Source organism: Acanthaster planci, linkage group LG17 (assembly GCF_054643075.1).
Source record: "Acanthaster planci isolate LZ-2023a linkage group LG17, COTS_SCS, whole genome shotgun sequence".
In the NCBI taxonomy this organism is placed as follows: Eukaryota; Metazoa; Echinodermata; class Asteroidea; order Valvatida; family Acanthasteridae; genus Acanthaster; species Acanthaster planci.
Window position 1 is genome coordinate 8,922,980 of NC_141793.1, and position 19,561 is coordinate 8,942,540.

A 19,561-nucleotide genomic window follows, 5' to 3' on the forward strand; every position below is an offset into this window, starting at 1 on the left:
ATAGGGGCCTACAGCCGATACTGCTGGGCCAAATGTCAAGAGGCGACTAGCAGCGATAACCACTCCCAACAGGACAAAGAGTAAAGCGTGCGCTATTTTCTGTAAATATTGATAGCAAAGCCTGTACCAGGCAAGTTATTTGCATTCTGTGTAACACCAGACTCAACAATTAGGTAAAAAGGATTAAAGATACATGGTTATTTTGATGTGACCCAAACTAATCAGCCAAACAACTATTGCCTGAAAGGCCATTCTCTTGAAAGAATCCTGCACTGTATGGGAACCCTTAGCATTCTTTCACCCATTGTCCATTTTACAAGGATGCCCAAATGCGTGATACACAAAAGTTGTAGAACTCGATTCGCTTTCTCGTGCAAACTAAAAGAGTTACCAAAATTATTGCCTGAAGACTCATTTTTGGAACAGAAAATACAAAATACGGGGGGGGAAATCTTCAAATTTAGCAATCGTAACTGAGTGAAACATCAGCAAATCGATTTTCATCCAATATCTTATCCTAAGTTCCGACGGGGACTGGTGATTTATTTCTTAAAACACTCATCACACTCAAACACGATATCAACAGGCCTACGTCCTAAAACATCGGTAGCGTGTGGTGAGATCTGGTACATAGTTTTGTAGACGTGGTACAAGTGCAGCTTAATCGGAAATAGGTTATCTGCCGGTCCCATCATAGAACTGATGGGCCGCACGGTTTAAGCCATGATATAGACTGCAAATGCACGGAACTTGACGGGAGCTTGCTACAGGCACACCGCACGCTATACACGCAGCAACAATGTATTACCATCGTATCGCGATCTTGGAGGTCGTAGTACAAATGTACAATCGAAGTCTTTTGCAACGACTCAATTAACGTAGTACGATCTTGAAACAAATTTTCTTAATAACCACGTTTTTATGAAATTTTACAACGTAGGCCCAGCGGGGTCTTCCTTGTCGTCGTCAGAGTGTGATGGGGGCATTAGTACAAGAAGCATTGATGCCGGCTTCACATACCAAAATATAACTGACAAGTAAACCAATGGTTGATTGTGTGCCAACACAGCTTTACATTTACTTGCCATGTTGACTTGATCAACATTACTTCGACTGATGATGGCGTAATGCTGTTTAAAACAGCCTTGTGTAAACCGGCCCGTCACTAAAAATAGCACGCGCGCCGGTAACAACTATTGCATACAGCAGATCATCTATACCACTGTTTATTGTAGGTTGTAGGATACCCTGCACTTTGGGGGAAGTCAAAATGTCATGTCAAAAACGTCGATATCATCCAATTCCCTACCTCCACTTCAGAAGACCCTCCGTAGCCGCAGCCTTTGACTCGGCTTCAAATCAAGTTCTCGTGCAAAACGGGCTCTACTATGTTAAGTTTGACGGTTATTATAACATTACAATAAATGACTAACTAGTACTTTGTGGGGTGTTCCGTTTTCATATACATAGTTTATTTCAATCTGGTAGTCGTTCCATCCTCAATAAAAACTGTGTAACAATTTACTTGAATGGTATTAATTTGTGTAAAAATTAAGATTATAGGATCATTTTCATAAATTCGAGAATAATTTTCAATGGTTTTCACTTAATTTGCCCAAGCTATTTACTAACCAAATTAAAGACAACATCGTGTAGCCTACTTTGATGTCAAAAAGCCGCGAGATTAATACATTTTGCAACGTGAGGCCATGTACACAGGGCTATTAACTGAGTAAAATGCATACAGGTCGAAAACAGAACAGAGCGTGGGGAAAATATCCATCCAATTCCACAATTAGTTATTCAAATCATTTTGATGTATGACTTCATTATTTCCGTAACAGATCTCGACACGCCTTTTCTCCTGACAACATTGCTGGATCCGCAGTTTTGGACTGTTGATGATAAATGGGATGGTAAAGGGGCTATGAATAACTTTATATCGTTAATATCCTGCTAATGACCCTATCTTCGTTCCCATTAAAAATATCTCAACCTGCCCATTTACAATGTTACCACGATTCTTTACAAAGCCGTACATGTTCAAGGTCTCCATCTCAAAATATCCCTGACTCATACCGGAGTTGACGGATGGTCCAAATAGGCATTTTGCGAGTCAAGTTTGAATAAAATCTGGTACACTGAGTTCTTTAAATTTAAGGTGTAGTGTTGCTTTTTCTGCATTCTAAGCCAACTTAGGGATATATTATTTGGGAACTTTAACGCATCCAATTTTTTTTTAATTTTGCCACTTGTTTACTTATATCATAAGATTTATTCTGCGGCTGGTCGCGGAGGATAACGGTGCATGGAACCCGTTAAACCCTTTGAAAATCAGCTTCTCATTAGTGGGGGAGTTTAGAGAAGCCACACCCATAAGGCCAATTTTTGGGTTACATTTTGGGAACTTTTTGTTTACCCTTCCCCGAAGTGTGTAAAAAAGTTCAATCAACTGTAACACGTCAAAAAGGAAATCTACATCACACACAAAATACTTCCAAAATTCGGGTACCTTCAAACTAAATATGTCGTTCAACATATCGTTCTGGATTGCCCAAACCACGTAACTGACCAAATCCGTAGAAGTTTGATTATGCTGATCGAGTACCTTCGATTGCTGTACGATACTGATTTGTACTAATATTTATAATCGAGCCATTGGCCTTGTAAATGACTGAAGCCCTGTCAAAGGACAGCGCACACACTTACATACAGAGCTCACAGGGAGCCACATTTTGAAGAGCTTTGAAGTCCTCAAACTCAATATCCGCTTGTCATGTCCTATGGAATGCCGAGTTGGCTGATTTTCCGGCTGTGTGACTGACTTGCAAGGTTTATGGGCCAGTTGGCCCACCTGTTCTTTGCTCCCCCAGACAACCCTTAACTTATTACAAAACAGTATAACTTTCATGCACCGTACAATAAGATTAAATATGACAGAGGGTTAAATGATACTGAAAATATCCGTTTAGGTCTATTTCACACAGCAGGACCCGCTCATTTGATCATAAAAGTCAATGCTTGTGTTGAAGGGCAAGTCCTACGCTGTACACCGTGCTACGTGCCAAACTTCAACAAATCAAATTACTTAGAAGTTCGGCACGGCAATAGCACGACGTATAGCCCGTACCTAAATGAGCTTCCTGATGATTACACATATGATCCTGACCAAACGTGTTTAATAATTACTGAATACCCTACTATATAGTCGGGAATATATATTCGATTTGCAAAGAAGAGTTTTAAACTAAGGTAATGAGCTTGTAAATACATCAAGTACTCGTGAACATCCTCTACAAAATGAAGAAAAAATCGGCGGTAATAAATGTTTCAAAGGCCTCGCGCATAATAGCTTTAACAATCGCGGTCTGCAGTGGGCACACTATCGCTTAATGTACAAATGAGTTTTGCTGTAAGCCGGGTGTACTGTGGTAAAGCGTTTAAGCTGGAGAGACTGGGTTTCATTCTGGCATGAAAATCAGTTTCATGCGGGAGAAAGCACCCTCGCAGTTTGATACAAGCAAAAATTTGTCATAAATTAATATGCGTAAATATTGCTTTTTAGAAATGTGCATGGAGGGTCAAACAGAACTGAGTAATTGCAACGGTTCGATGACTGTGTACTAACTTCATGGTCGTCAAGGGAGGAGAGTTGCCGGGAGAAAGATACTTCCATAATTTGACGTAGGGAAAGAATTTGGATAGGTACTGGGAATATACTACAAATGGCTCAACAAGTCCCTTGAAACTCTTCCCTTTTAAACAGAAGATGTTCATTAGACTTTATACAACACCAAAATAAACCCTACCATCTGATTAGTGGGCTTTCGACCACGTCATTAATTATGCCATATAATTACGGGCAGACCAATGAATATACCCTATTGAATATACACGTCACCGTAATCTGTTCTCCACACATAAATATTTATATTCTACCATGTATGCAAGCATACACGGACAGTCATGGCTCTGCACAAAACACACCCCCAAAGTTTGCAAGATACTGATTTATGCAAAACATTGTTCTGTATTGATCAGATGAGGAAATTCTGCATTCATAAATGGTGGGTATGCTTTTGAGAGAAAACAAAACAACAACAAATTAAGTGGGTCGTCAAACGATCAAGGCAAATTGTTAGACACACCTGTAGGAATGTCTCTGTAAGCATAAACTAAGTCAAATTGTAAAACGGCATGCTCCGATTTACTGTCAGGCTGACAAAGTAAAACAGCGACCTGCACATAAAGTTCACAAAGGATTTATTCATCCGGCCTTTTATAAAACAAATGATGAATGTGTCATATTCTTGCAGTGGAAAGAACAATTTCATTGGGATACAAACTGAATGTTCTACTTCATAGGGCTGCACTTCATGGAATAAATCAATCAATCTGTCACTTCCTTAAGTTATCCTTGTACCGCTGCACTCATTAACATTTATTGTCTGTTAAGTAACAATTTCATTGCTGATGTAGTTTGATATTAGGGCAATAAACAATCCAGAATATTTAGCTATACTGAGCATGCCTCGGTGAACAAAATGCAGTGACTAGTGAATTGCGAGGACTAACATTCCTAACGAGGTAGTAAAAGACAGACCATATTATGGTCTTCCTTTACCACACCCCTTATTATTGAGTGTGGTATCCATGAGCGGACACAGGACAAAAGCGCTGATTAATGGACGGAGATGTGTAATAAGATGGACTGTCATTACAAATGGCTTTGTCAAATTCAGCTGAAATTTGGCAGAGGTATAGAGCATGCCTGAAGTGTCTATGTTCATACAAAGTTTAAGCAGCATCTGCTGACTGGAAAGTGGGCAGAATCTGTTCCATCCCCTCCCGGCAGTGAGATGTACACAACTTTTTCGGGTTAACTGAAAAAAAGGGTGAGTTTAGTAGGTCGAATAGGCACGGACCTCTCAGCCTCCCAAAAAAATTAAGCAACTGGGATAATTTCTCGTAAATGCACAAAGCTAGAGCTAGAGCATGTCTGATACTCGTGCTCTAAAACCAACTACACAGCCCTTCCCATGTTGTCGCTTTACACCTGTGCCTTATGCACTTGCCCAAAGTTATATTACACACATGTACACATAATTACAACGTTAGCATATAACTTAACCCTCGCATTCTTCAGAATTAACCACCGTCCTTCATGTATTTGTGGTCAACACTGCCACAGTCGGGCCAATGTTCTTGTTTTTCATAGTCATCGAGTCAAAGCGGGGTTATGGATTTAAATCTTAATTCGTTAATGGCAGTAAGCTTTGTTTGGGTTTGTGAGTTTAAAACAGCATAGTAAATGTGGAAATAATCTAAGTGGTTCCAGTGACAGTGACACAGGGTTGGCAACAGCGGCAAAGTGTCCAGTCTATTGGCACTCAAAAATGATGGGGTCCACGCCATACCCAGTTCTTACATGAATGATTTAATGTGTGACTTCTCCAGAGACGTTCCAGCACCTTGTAGCGCTGAAGACACAGGTACAAGGGCTTACCTCTCCTGGCAAAAAAACAACAAGAAAGTAATAAAACACAACAAAAGGAAAACACCTGCGCAGTGTTCAACTAAACTGAGGCACTTCTTGAGTAAGATGTGCATGAGCATGTTAGGTTGTATTGGGGCAGTTCCCAATGTGAAAAAAGCAAATTCCATGACCTTCAACGGCTTTCCAGAACAAACATGTGACAATCTCCATGACATTTAGTGCCTTTTCCAGAGACCAGTTGGTTGGTATTACGAGCTGGATGGCTACCAATGGCCACGACTACAGACTAACAAAGATTGCCTGTAAATTTATTATAATTCTGCTATTACATCAAAAGTGGCCCCTCAAAAATAACCCTTGCATGATCTCGACCTTTGTAACTTTTCCATGACTTGTTTCCCTCTGACAACAGGATTCCAGTGCACTCGATTTTTTTTCTCAATTTCTGTGACTGCCCAGGACTTTCTCTTCATGCTCATCTGTTCAAGATTTGTGCTACATTTCAACATACAATGCCAGGCTATGTCCTAAGGCCAACCGAGGATTCCTCATATCCTCAACTTCCACAAAATAGTCCAAGGCTCTGTGTGTGGGAAATGCTCTCATCATCTGGACTCATTTAAATATTCTCCATGTTACAGGCACAAAAAACTCCAGTGTGTTTTCATGTTGTCTGGCATCAGGTGGTTAAGTCTATTTCTCAATAAAGTGACATATCACCTATTAATACGAAAGACATCTTATTCTACTGGGCACTGTGCATGCACTACACGTGTCTCTTTGTGGTTTGACCTGAGTTTCTGCATTGCATGCAATAAATGGCTTACTTACTTGAGTTCCCGATCCTCTTCACCATGTCTGTCCAGATAAACAGACGCCCAATAGCAGAGCCTCTCGCCTCGAACAATGATCACAGTCGAGGAATTTATGTCCAGATAGATGACCGTCCCAGCTCCGCACGACATATTGTGCTGGTGCAACAGAAAGGTGGTATTGTATCACCAAAAGAATGGAAGTATTCAGATCACACTAGTAGGCAATAGAGGGGTAGATGGCTTCACCTGCCTGATTATTTACATCACTGTAAATGTGGAAGTTTGGGAGGAAACTTCAACAAGTGGTGGCAAAAGGTCAGTACGGCTTCCAAAAGCCATAAGATATATGGAAGAAAGTAACATTTCTCTGGAGCTATGGCGTCCCAAACGATGATTTGGTTTTGGGTGATTTCACGTGATACTTCCACAGAAAACAAAAACACAAGAACTATATTGTATAATTTTATTCTCGATGATTTGCATAAATTAGAGGTTATTATTGTACAAGTTTCTCAGTTATAACTATAAGTTTATAGAGGTTACATGACAGTTATTCCATTTTGATTGTATGAAAATGCCTGGGAAATGGACAAATCGATGCTTGTTTAGAAATTAAATGTAACTTTATACCAAATAGAAAACTATGCTTTTGGGTTGTCACTTTAAATCATGTGTATTTGGGTGTGAAGTCAATTTTGTTAGAGCTTTTACGCCTGGTGAAGTTTTGGGCATTTGCTAGAGTAAGACTGTCACGCCAGTGTACCCATATTTAGTTGAAACATGCAAATATTTCAAGCGTGAACTGCCATGCGGACTCCATGTTTGTGTATCATGAAAGTGTCTAATTGGATGGGTGGGTGTAGTGTATTGGAATTAAGTATTTTTGTGAGAAAATAAACTCAAGTTTTTGGTAATGACTCTTTACTTAGTGGCAAGCAACTCTGACTCAAAATTTCCTAGGGCACTGGGCGCTCTGAATTTGCTCTCCAGTTGGGAGACTGCCTCTTTAAGACCTGCAGTTACAGTAGCACTGGGCATAAGATCAGATTCTTGGTCTTGGTTCTTGGTCTGCCCACTAGCTCACAGCTGGCTCAAAACAGATGACATTGGGCAGCTATGTGATTCCACTGATACTATCTCTAGGTAGTAACTCCTCGCTCCAAGGTAATTCGTCCAAAAACCTACTCTTAGCTCCAACGTAATAAGTCCAAAAACCTACTCTTAGCTCCAAGGTAATGAGTCCAAAACCCTACTCTTAGCTCCAAGGTAATGAGTGCAAAAACCTACTCTTAGCTCCAAGGTAATGAGTCCAAAACCCTGCTCTTAGCTCCAAGGTAATGAGTCCAAAAACCTACTCTTAGCTCCAAGGTAATGAGTCCAAAAACCTGCTCTTAGCTCCAAGGTAATGAGTCCAAAATCCTACTCTTAGCTCCAATGTAAAGAGTCCAAAAACCTACTCTTACCTCCCAGGTAATGAGTCCAAAACCCTACTCTTAGCTCCAAGGTAATGAGTGCAAAAACCTACTCTTAGCTCCAAGGTAAAGAGTCCAAAACCCTACTCTTAGCTCCAATGCAATGAGTCCAAAACCTACTCTTAGCTCCAAGGTAATGAGTCTAAAAACCTACTCTTACCTCCAAGGTAATGAGTCCAAAAACCTGCTCTTAGCTCCAAGCTAATGAGTCCAAAAACCTACTCTTAGCTCCAAGGTAATGAGTCCAAAAACCTACTCTTAGCTCCAATGTAATGAGTCCAAAAACCTGCTCTTAGCTCCAAGGCAATGAGTCCAAAAACCTGCTCTTAGCTCCAAGGTAATGAGTCCAAAAACCTACTCTTAGCTCCAAGGTAATGAGTCCAAAAACCTACTCTTAGCTCCAATGTAATGAGTCCAAATACCTACTCTTAGCTCCAAGGTAATGAGTCTAAAAACCTATGTGACTCAATTGGTATTACCTTCCGGCAGCGACTCCTCACTAAAAAGTGAAATTGACACCAAAGTTACTCAATTGCTCTTACCTCTGCAATACTGGCCCTCTGGCACCCCGCCCTGGACCCATTCAGACAAATAAAGGTGCCACAAGCCAGGCAGAGAGCAGGCCGATTGGGTACCTGATGGCAGTAACGACACTTCTGTTCTCGGTAGTACTGGAACACGGCATCGTAATTCTTAGGTAGTTGGAGAAGTCGGGGTGGGAAGAAGACAGGATTGTACAACAAAAGACTCTACAGGAAAAGAACCAGAATGATTACATCAGCAAATGAAATTGATTTAGAAATATTTTGCAGTTGAGAGCAATGTATTATTAATGGACTCTAGTGCTGCAGTTGAACTGAGGAACCGAAGCAAAAATCATCAAACATGGCACTTCCGTATTAGGGCAATGATGTCATTAAGTGGCCATGCAAAATAATCTGAACTGAATGCTTATCGCCGTTTGACCCTACTCAAAGGCAAGTCTGGAGCCTACCAATTTGCAAGCTTGCCCAGCTGTTTCTTCATAACCCGTCCGGTGACCAGACCACATGCAACTTTGGTGTGATTGCCTCCCATTGGGTCGCAGTCATAGTAATGTATTCACTGTAGGGACAGTTTGCCAGGTTTGCAAATTTTTGTAATAACAAATTGCCGTTTTCAGTTAGACGGATGGACATTGATGGAAAACCAAGTGGGTGCCTACATGCGTTGTAAATATAAAGTCATTGATCCCATCTTGGGAAAGAATGCTGACTTGATATCATGTTAATCCATCTTTGAGTGGAGTGTGTGGGGTACCTGTTAATATCCTTTAATCGTTTTGTTCCAGCATGGTTCAAACACATCTGCTTTTCTGCCAGCGAAAAGTGGACGGCAGACTTCTGACGGTTAAGTTTCTTTGGAATTTTCATTTCTGAAATTAACTTTGGGGAAGCAGTTCTGATGTCTTATACATGTACATAGACATGGAAACTGCACAGTGCATTTGTAATGAGTATTTTGGTGTTCTAATCATTATGAACATCTTTCGTCTTTATTAAAAACCCCTTAACATGCCATTTCACCATGAAATTAATCCCTGGGGGCTTTTTCCTGGATATTCACTGAGGGGATTATAGGACTAATGTTGCCAGGGAGTTTTAAGGTGTTGTAAGGCCCTGATCCCACAGGATGACAATGGGTAGTAGATCAAGTAACACCCCTACACATTCAGTAGGGGATAAACAGTCATATGTGTTTCACTGTGTTTCACTGATCACTCAACAAAGAGGTTTCTTGGAGGCATTTCACAGATTGCTTATCACATCTGAACTGAACCAATGTCCAGCAATAGACTTCCAAACCATGCCCAACCCAAACCCTGGAGCTTACTTGCAGTATTACATGAAACATTATGACGGCACCAGCTCCTGGCTATGAACCGTTTGTGGGGTATGGCCACTTTCTTTCATGTGCCAAAATTTGGTACTTGCTCTCTTAAAAACTGGTTCGTGGGATATTAAGGAATTCACTTTGAGAGTCTTTGCTGAAAACTGTACCACATCCAGAGGAACATTAAAGAGGAAATTTGTGTGCAATGCTAGGTTTGCTTTCTACATGCTTCATCTTCGAAGTAGAGACAATTGGTGTACCTTTGCAGTTTTACGATTTTTCCTGACAAATGCCAGCAGGTCTTGGCACCAACCCATCAGAAATTCTGACGGGTTGCAGACAAAATGAAGACACTGTGCACTGTACAGGTCGGCTTGCTGCTCCCCTGTAGAGGGCGCTGTGCACAGCTGGAGGTAATTGACAATCAACTCAAACTCTAGTTCCTGTTTCTGTTGGACAAGGCAGAGCAGATGACAGTTTACTCAAGGTTTTTGGTAGTCAACATCAAAGATCGTATAGCGCCGCAAGATGGGGAACTTAACCATGAATACGCGTAAAACGTTGTTATCACATGGGCGCCATTCTGGTTGGACTACCACTGCGCAGTGCATGTTAATGCACTGGCACCGTGACAGGCACGCACACACATGAACGTTCACACTCAAATGGCGCCCATGGTGATAACACCTTTATGGCTGAATTACCCATCTTGCGCCGCTATGTGGCGCTATATAACCTTTGGTCAACATGCACGTAACTTCATATGCACCAGACAGTGACATACACAATAGTTTTGGTGCACCCTGAACTGAAGCATCATCCATAGACTTTGGACACACGATATGAGGGTGAATTCACGGTGAAACTGACAAAAAAGAATCCTTCACATACTACATTGTACATGTACATGACGATGCTTAAGGCTCTACGTCACCATTGGTTTACAGAGATTAAACGAACTAATTTCATTGGGTATTTAACTACCTAAGAAACAGGCTCAATAATTATAGGCCTTTGTGATGACGTGGCTTTGTTGATCAATGTGATATGCACGTTTGTACTGCTGTCACTCCATCATGTAAATTTGGATAAAAGAGAATGAGGGGCCAAAGGAAAGCACATTACACCAACTGAGTAGGTCATGCGAGACTACACGGTGGCTATGGGACCAGCATACATGCAGAGTTGGAGCAGCTTTTCATGTCATTCACACAACAGCCCGTTTGCACAGGATCTGCACAATGGGCCAAATTTCATTAAGCTTTTTGAATTTGAGAAAAAACGCTTAAAAATCATACCAAGTGGCTGGAAGTCTGCTAAGCAAAATAGAAAACCTTGTCTGTTTTTTGTACATTTCGTTATTGGCTCTACAACAGTGGCTTCAGCAAAGGACTGACTCCATCCTAAAGAGGTATTTTCTTTTGTGGGGGACATTTGGACTGGTTTACGCAGATGTTGATATGTCCTTGTAGGGTCATTCTGTAAGTTTGGGGTCCAAACCTGTGACATTTTGTTGTCCCTGTTACACCTGACCTGTGTAATTTTGACACGGCAATATCAGTGAAGTTTACTCTAAAACACATTTATTCCTTTGGCAGGTAATTTCTAAACTTTCAATATCATAGGTCACGGGAAACATCAATAGAATGACCCTGTAATGCTTCTGGTCCCACTGATAACTAGCGTACAACACATCTCAGGTGCCGTAACTAAGGGCCAAGAGTGTGTGTCCATCACCCTGTACTCTTGCTTTGATAACTTGCCCTCACCTGGCAAGTCGGTAGTTCATCCCGGAACAGATGATGCTGCATCAGAGCAGCGATGCGTAGGAACGGGAGACAATACTCCTGTATGGCAGTCTCAATGCACTGGAGGGTCCAGACTGATTGGCATATCTACGATAGATGAAGCGGGAAACAACAGAGGGCTCCTTCACACAGATGAGCGATTACCAAATGCGGTGATGGAAAACGGCGAGTAGCCCAACGTTTTACACATGGCAAAAACGCCTGGTATGAAAATTACCAACTCTCACAAGAGAATTACCATCCACTGGATGAATCAAAGGCACAAGGAATCACTCAATGGTGCTAGTCAGATGGTGACATTATCCCTAATGAGATGGCTGAATAGCCCAAACATGTTATTTCTGTACGATATCTTTGAGAAACCACTCAGGATACTAAACACAATGGTTCAATGCCCAAATAAGCTGTTTGCCCTCAGTGCAAAGTGTCGCACAGGTAACCATGGTTTTCTATCTGTTATTGCCTGAAATATTTTTTATCATGCACTGCATAAACGTGCCCTAAGATATAAAAACCATAAGTTTGCTAGACGGAAAAATACAATGACTAAACTTCATCACTGATGATGTTTATAACTCCAAAAGCACACTGGAAAGGCTCGGTTTTTACTTCCTGTACGAGAATTTATGGAGTTGATTTCTCAACAGAGTCATGACTCCCAGATGAAATGGGAATCGATTCACAAATTCTGGATGTTGTCTGAGCTAAAAGATGAAGTGGAAACTATGACTTGTTTGCAACCAAACTGTAAACATTAATTAACTCTTACTAAATTCCTCATGACCTGTGCTTCAATTAATTTAGGTACTACACGGCAAGGTAACTCACTGCTAGTTGCTCATGTGACTCAGTATCCTCGTACAGTGTGCTCTGAGAGTACATCTTTATTATCTGACTTAGCAAGGGTTGCATCTGTATTTGGCTGGAGTGATCCTGTGAAACCAAAATGGGATGGGGGGGCATCAGATATAATTATACTCATTTCCTACATTGGGACCTTTTGAGTCACTAATCACGGAAATTAAATACCCTTCTTGCTACATGTACGTCAAGTCCAGAGTCCAAGTCATGTAAGATGAGTCATATCTGTCATATATAGGTCATGTGCTAGGTAAATCAAGTACAAGTGCCAAGTGATGAAGGTTGTTCTACACTGGAATCAAGTCGGTTGGGTCAAATTCATAAATCATGCAGAACAGGGTCTAAGTTGCAAGTCTTGTGGGTCACGTCCAAGTCACAAGTCATGCACGCTGAGTTTGTTCCCCAGGACATGTAAGTCAAGTCCAAGTCACAGAGTCACGTGAGCCAAATTCACGTCCTAAGTCATACAGGTCAAGTCCAAGTCACAAATCACACGATTAGATCTGAATCCAAGTCAACGGCTTAACCACAATTTTCTCGAAGTGTAACACCTGTTTGTGCTCCTGTCTTGATTTTGTGTTAAATTCAATAAGAAAGCATTTTGACCATACTGCTTCTTTGTGTCGGGGGCAAGATACATTTATTGACTGAGAAAAAAATGCTTCATTGTGTAATGGTGACAGTAAGTACAACAATATATCAGTTTCGCACTGATGAGGGAGGAATTCCTAAAATATTTCAGATGCAGAAATTCAGGGGGCTGTATAGTACGTCCTGGCTTTGGCATGGTACCTGGCATGTCTGACCACTTTCAGCCCATGCTCGCCTCTCTGTGTCTGGCATTCTGCAACTGATGACAGACAGGGCTTGTATGTACAGAGGAGCATATAGTGCTCGGATCATGCACGTGAAATGCTCTGAAATGGAACCAACAAACCAATGGAAAGTCATTAGCTAGTTAGGATAAATGATTGAAATAAGTCACAGGAACAATTCAACAAGTGGACACTTTCTCAACACATCAATAATCTGGGATGCTGTTGTTAAACTAACAATGAGGGCTTTAAGCTTTTTTTGAGACTGCTTTAGATCAAAAATTTCTTTAGCCTATATAAACGAAATAAAGTAAATTCTACAAAACTTGCATGATAACAGAATATTCCTGCACTCTTACATCCCCACGTCATACAATGTAGCTGCTTACAGAGTCAAGCTTAACTGTCCATCCACAGTCCAGCTAAATGGCCAGCAACACTTAGATCATTGTCATCTCCCTTTTCTTGTGCATGGCTTTGTTCTCAGTGTGCCCAACTCCTGGGCCCAATTTCACGGTGCTGCTTGACATTAAGCAAATTTTTTTCTAATCATAGCACAAAAATTTGCTTAATGGTAAAAGCATTTCATGGCAAATATTTCATGTTTTATATAACAGGTTTTGCCCTTACCCAACGTATATTAATAAGCACTGTATGCTCAGTGCTTGTCCGAGAGCTTGCGAAAAAACCCTCACAAGCTTACTCGGGTGGGACTCGAACCCACGACCTCCTGCTTACTAGTGCAGATATCTTAACCACTCGACCACCGAGCTTGCCGGGGTCGGCTGGCCGTCTGCACTAGTAAGCAGGAGGTCGTGGGTTCGAGTCCCACCCGAGTAAGCTTGTGAGGGTTTTTTCGCAAGCTCTCGGACAAGCACTGAGCATACAGTGCTTATTAATATATGTTGGGTAAGGGCAAAACCTGTTATATAAAATTAACATCTCCCCAACGCAAAAAAAAAAAAAATAAATAAATAAATACATCTTGAAAATATTTCATGGTTGCTGTGCTTAGTACAAAACTTCATGGACAGGCGCGCACAGAGATTTCCGGTGTTACATCACTAAGTTCAACAACATTTTCCTCTTGAGTTTAGCAAGCCTTTCGCTGTGCTTACTGCTTATGGCCTCCATGACATATGCAGAGCCTCTATGAGAGTAAAGTCGAGTCTTTAGTAGTGCCAATTGGGCACTGGTATCTTCATAACAGCATACCTGGCAACAGGCATTGATGGAAATGAAACAGGCTGAAGAAACAGGTTTAACTGATGTTCCTTGACAGTGTACACCACACTTGGTGGACTAGTCATGAGTCTCTATCACTGCTCTGCTCTGTTTCTGCCTCTGGCCTTGGGAAAATCCGTAGGCTTTTCAATGCTAATGTTGAGGTTCAACAAGGTTTAATGTTGAGGTGAAGGCAGCCATCTTTGGTTTAATGTCACACGGATCTACGTAATTTTCTGGCAACAAATCACCGACTCACATATACTGATTTCCAATGTCAGGGGCCTAAAAAAATGGGTGAATCCAAAGACGAAGGTGAGGCTTGATCTATCTCATCTGACTACATTCACCACCTCAACGAGCAAAGAAGAAACAGGTTGGTGGGAAAACTTCAACTTGCACAGCTGTGACGACCATTTAATAAGTTGTGAGTGCTCAATGGATCCCTACCCAAATGCACATTAACCAGTGCAAGTAAGTGATGAGGTGTTGCTCCGATGTAAAAATGCATAACCCCCTGTTCCTGCAAAAAGCCGGCATCCACTCACCTTTTGACACCGGATGCTGCATAGCTAGTACCAAGTTAATCAGCATGGCTACTGGGTCTCTCAGAAGCAGAGGAACCTCACTGGCTGATCCGCTACTCCTGTAAAAGATGGACGTTATTCGCTCCCATCATCATCTAAGGTTGCATATGATGCAAAGTGCATGACAGGAGACAGAAGGCCATCAAGCGCTTGAAAGCACCGAACATGTATAACACGCCGGGCATAACTGAAAATCATGTTGGAGGTCAAGAGGTTACTGATCACATGTAATGCATGCTTACTTCAATGGGCAAAGTGTCGGCCATGTGAATCTTGGGCAATGATAGTGAGATATGCCAGTAAGTGGGCGTGGTGAAATAACTGAAGAAAATGGCGACAGCATCAGCATCAAAACTCATTCTCGGATTCAGACTGCCCTTTTTGATTCATATCATTTGCAATGGTCTCAAATTTGATCCCAGGCATGATTCACTGAAGCCCAGGTAAGCAAATGCAACAATGCTACCAATCAACAACAACAAAAAAACTGAGTTCTGATGTGGAAATTGTGAGGATCTTCTGCAGATTAGAAAATGTATAAAACAATACCAAAGTTTCTCCACAAAGTTTGTTCTTGATATTGTGAAACTTGCAGGAAGGTGAACTGACTTTTCAGGGAAATGACAAAGCTTCCCTTGAAAGGGAGACCAACCTTGACGTTGATGGTGCTCTGATTTGCTTTACATCAGTCAACAAGGACCACGGCTTGGTAGCCAAACCGACAGGGCTTTTGTCCAGGAGTAAGCTCAGGACTTCCAGCAGAGTGCCTGCATAAACAAGAAATGCGGCGTACAAAAACTGAGTCGGCCACAAGATTTTATGAAAATGACAACTACACAAATTCTTAGAAGACCCCCCCCAACTACAGCATGCAGACACGCACCACTTGGCATTTCATTACAGGTGGAAACACTAGTCGAATCTGAGAAAGGTTTTCAGAGCACACTTGTTCAGTTACTAACCATTATTCACATACAGACAGACATCACCAGCCTTAAAACCTTCATCATGTTCATGGCTGGTAGGCATAACCATGGTAAACAATCATGGTGATGAGAAGGTGGAATAGGAATTGTTACAATTTACACTGCCATTTGAACTGTTTTCTCAACTTTTCAAAATTTTCTTAATGAAAAATATGGGGTTGTTGACTGGTCCATCACTAGTTCCTGCTAGTCCATCACAAGTCCATCATAAGCCATCCAGTCTTAAACCAAGTTGCCAAATGTGACAAAAGTATTCCTTTACCACTTTTGTTCAGTTTCCCATGGCTGCGCGTTTGACAGGACTTGTAAAAAGACTCATAATATAACTCATAATTCATGTAACTTATAACTAAGTCAGTTAATTAGAGTGACGGACTGAAGCCCGATCCTTAGGTATGTGCTGTGAATGAGAGTATAATCTAGAACTGATAAAATATACCATCTTTGGAGTTTGCTGCTTAGATTTCAGTCTTACCAATGCAAGTTCTCCTGTTTGTGGATGACTGGCAAGTTGATGGGGGATGCAGTAAGGTTTCTCGGACAACAAGGTCTAACTCCAGGTTCACTCTGTTGGTAGAAGAAACATAACCAGGGCTTGCCCTTTATTTTTTTCTGACAGTAGCCCGCCGGGCTAGTAAATTGTGATTTTTACTAGCCTGCAGAGATTTTTACTAACCCATGAAATTTGTGGAAAAAAATAACAATTAAAGCAGGTTTTTTTTGACTTATGAAAGTTGGTCCACCAAGACGTTTCTATCCATTGCTATCACGTGGGGTGATAGCGGTTCGTGGGTAGACTGGTTCCCGTTCCCTACTCACTCACCCTGCATGATTGTCCAACGAGGAGCTTACGATCAGTGGTACAACGAAGTAACTTAGGAACCAGATTGCACCAGTCTATGGACGCAGTATCGGTTTTGGGTATTTGGTTCCCAGTACACATTGTATGTTAATTATATTGGTCATGTATAGAGGTCACTGACTACTGGAGAAACTATCGTTGATGCGTTGATGATAGGTACCAGGGACAATGTACAAATAGTCCCAGCACACACAGGATTCCAGGTGGAGTCAGAAGCAATGTTGGGGTTTATTTGATTCCAATAAAATAAAGTTACTTTCATGACAGACAAAAGGTAAAGCTTTGAAATCAAGACTTTGTTTTATTTTCTTCAATCACATCAGAAAAAAAAGAACGTGTACAAATTTTAACTCGCCCGCCGGACGACTGAGGGAAGTGTTTTGACTCGCCCGTGACTGTTTTCACTCGCATTTGGCTAAGGGGGAACCCCGATAACAGAAGTAACTGCCACTCCTGTGAGTGACTGAAAACCTCCCAGGATCTTATCAAACCTATTACGGTCTAACATACTATTACGAGTGTTGTAGTTAAAGACCATCACCAGACATGACACAAGACAGGCAAAAAGTAATAGGCCGAACCACGATGAAGGAATGTTCACTTAGCAGATTGTTTAAGTGGCTTGTGGCTTAACTTCTCACTGGAAAACTTGTGGGGTTTGGAGATGGTCTTATGGGGACTCATGACGATCTTGCTTGATGTTGTGATAGTCTTGTGGGTGAGGCAGTGACCTTGGGGGTCTCACTTGCAACTCAGGTTCTCACCTTGCTGTTGAGCACAGAATGATGTCAACCACTTCAGAATGGTCAAAAGGAAGTAGGGACTCAAGAGATGTTGATCTGTGCCTGATTTCTCTCAAGAGTCGGTGCTGGAAGACATCCCTGATGGATGTGATTATTCCCTGGCAGATATAAGTGAGAAACATGGTTTGTTTGACAGTCATGCCATGGATTCAGAGGTTTTCATCAGTGACCTAAATACTGGGAATAATGAACACAGAGATTTGTTCAACATAAGAATACCGTGAGCCAGAGGTTTCATGTTCATTGCCTGTGACGAGTTTGCAGCTGAGTTTTTGAATACAGAGTGGGGTTACTGGACAATACGTTTTGGTTCAGAGCTCTGTGACGGTTGGTTCACATTGAGTGTCATTAGTTATTTTCACACGACACACTTATTGGCACTGCTGTTGTGGGGACCGCACATAACTTCAATAGTTACTGTGAGGATGTATCTATGTGGGGTCAAAGTTTTGTCCCCAAAACTCGGTCCTGAGTTTCCCAACCAGTGATGTATTTGAGTCCATCACAAGTCCCTGCAAGTCCATCACAAGTCACCCTGTCCTAAGCCAGGCCACAAGCAATTCAAATGAGCTGTGACAAACGCATTCTTTTGTCATTGTTCACCTTGTTACTTATAACTGGCCCCACTAAGGGACTTGTGAAGGAACTTGTGATGGACTCAAATACAACACTGCTCTTAAACCAAAGAAGGTGTCCTCTCAAAGCAAGGCTGGTTGTAAACACTGCATATTTTGTGCAGTGCAGTGAAGAAGAATCAGTGATAATACTCATGTTTTTGCAAACTGAACAACTCTTTTTTAAAGCTGGATTCTGTCTGGTTGACTGGCACAACTGTTCGACTGTTCTTCCTTTAAGCTACACATGGCCATAAACCCAAGAATGCCTCTAAACCTTCTTTTTTTTGGGGGGGGATGTTGTATCGACCTGGGTAAGTCCACACGTCTCTACTCCCTATGTAGAAAGGACCTTGTTATTCTCATGTCCACATAGGAACAGCAATTTATGCAAATCTTTACCACAAACTCTGTAAGGATGACACTTCAACCTCCCCCAAGAAAAGGAACTACAGGACAGCCATGCAACTAAAATGTTGTAAAATGTCATCTCACCTTCAATGATTCCTTGAAGCCTTCCCTGTTGAGTCTGAGTTTCTCTGTGACCTCTGCAACAACTGCAGCGTGACCTCGGGTCTCGGGGCTGGGTCCTGCCACTACGCAGCCCTCTACAGACGGCGGGCATGGCAGAACAAAGTTTGCCAGCTGTCGACACAGCGGACACTCGTACTCACCCTTGTCTCTGACTTGCAACTGAGGGGTTTGGTAATCCTGTTGCTGAAGTAAGATGAGTTTTAGTCAGTGTTCACATCGTTCAAACCTCAGCAGTGCCTTCAACTACTTTTCTGTGCCTCCTCATGAAAACGTGACTCAGCTGGATTTGACACTCACATAATATCTCATGCTTACTCAATCTGGCCCACAGAAGTGATCCGGCAAACCGGTTATTTGAGGTAGTATCTTACAAAACAGTGCAAACATATGGTGGCTTAATAGTGAAACAGTGCAATGGAAAGTTGACGCCATTCTAAATAGCTGAAAAAAATCATTAATGTAGGGGCAACTTGGTAGAAATCAAGTAAGTTCTGTGAAAGACCAGAAACGTATGGCAGACCATGGCTTCTGACAGTATGTACTGATGTTGCAAATCTACCGTAATTGCTGCATGACCTGTTGGCATGATGGGGGGCACCTCAGGCAACCCAAGACCATTTATTAATTACCACAAATCCCATCATGCCCATCTAAACTGATGACGCCTCCACGGGTGTTAGTGTGACGGAAGTCACTGAATGTGCTGTACGTTTGAACCTGATCAGCTGACCTGAACTGGTTGCCATTTTGGTTGCAATGCATACAGTACGGAAACAAAACATAAAAATAAAAAAACCATGTCATCGAGAAT

The 19,561-nt window shown here is 41.7% G+C and overlaps 1 protein-coding gene across 3 annotated transcripts in view; it reads right to left on the minus strand.

Annotated features, from left to right (window-relative positions):
• Positions 1–1,450: 1,450 nt before the first annotated feature.
• Positions 1,451–19,561, minus strand: part of ubr3 (ubiquitin protein ligase E3 component n-recognin 3) — a 61,842-nt gene continuing 43,731 nt past the window's right edge. For all 3 annotated transcript variants that reach the window (XM_087147815.1, XM_087147814.1, XM_087147813.1), the window contains 12 exons: positions 18,712–18,933; positions 17,564–17,700; positions 16,413–16,504; positions 15,604–15,718; positions 14,913–15,010; positions 13,118–13,242; positions 12,293–12,397; positions 11,426–11,551; positions 9,917–10,105; positions 8,327–8,533; positions 6,329–6,468; positions 1,451–5,511 (listed from right to left, as the gene is read on the minus strand). In XM_087147815.1, the coding sequence (XP_087003941.1) occupies positions 5,391–5,511; positions 6,329–6,468; positions 8,327–8,533; positions 9,917–10,105; positions 11,426–11,551; positions 12,293–12,397; positions 13,118–13,242; positions 14,913–15,010; positions 15,604–15,718; positions 16,413–16,504; positions 17,564–17,700; positions 18,712–18,933 (1,677 nt within the window). In that variant the 3' untranslated portion in view covers positions 1,451–5,390. The remainder of the gene's footprint in view (positions 5,512–6,328; positions 6,469–8,326; positions 8,534–9,916; positions 10,106–11,425; positions 11,552–12,292; positions 12,398–13,117; positions 13,243–14,912; positions 15,011–15,603; positions 15,719–16,412; positions 16,505–17,563; positions 17,701–18,711; positions 18,934–19,561) is intronic.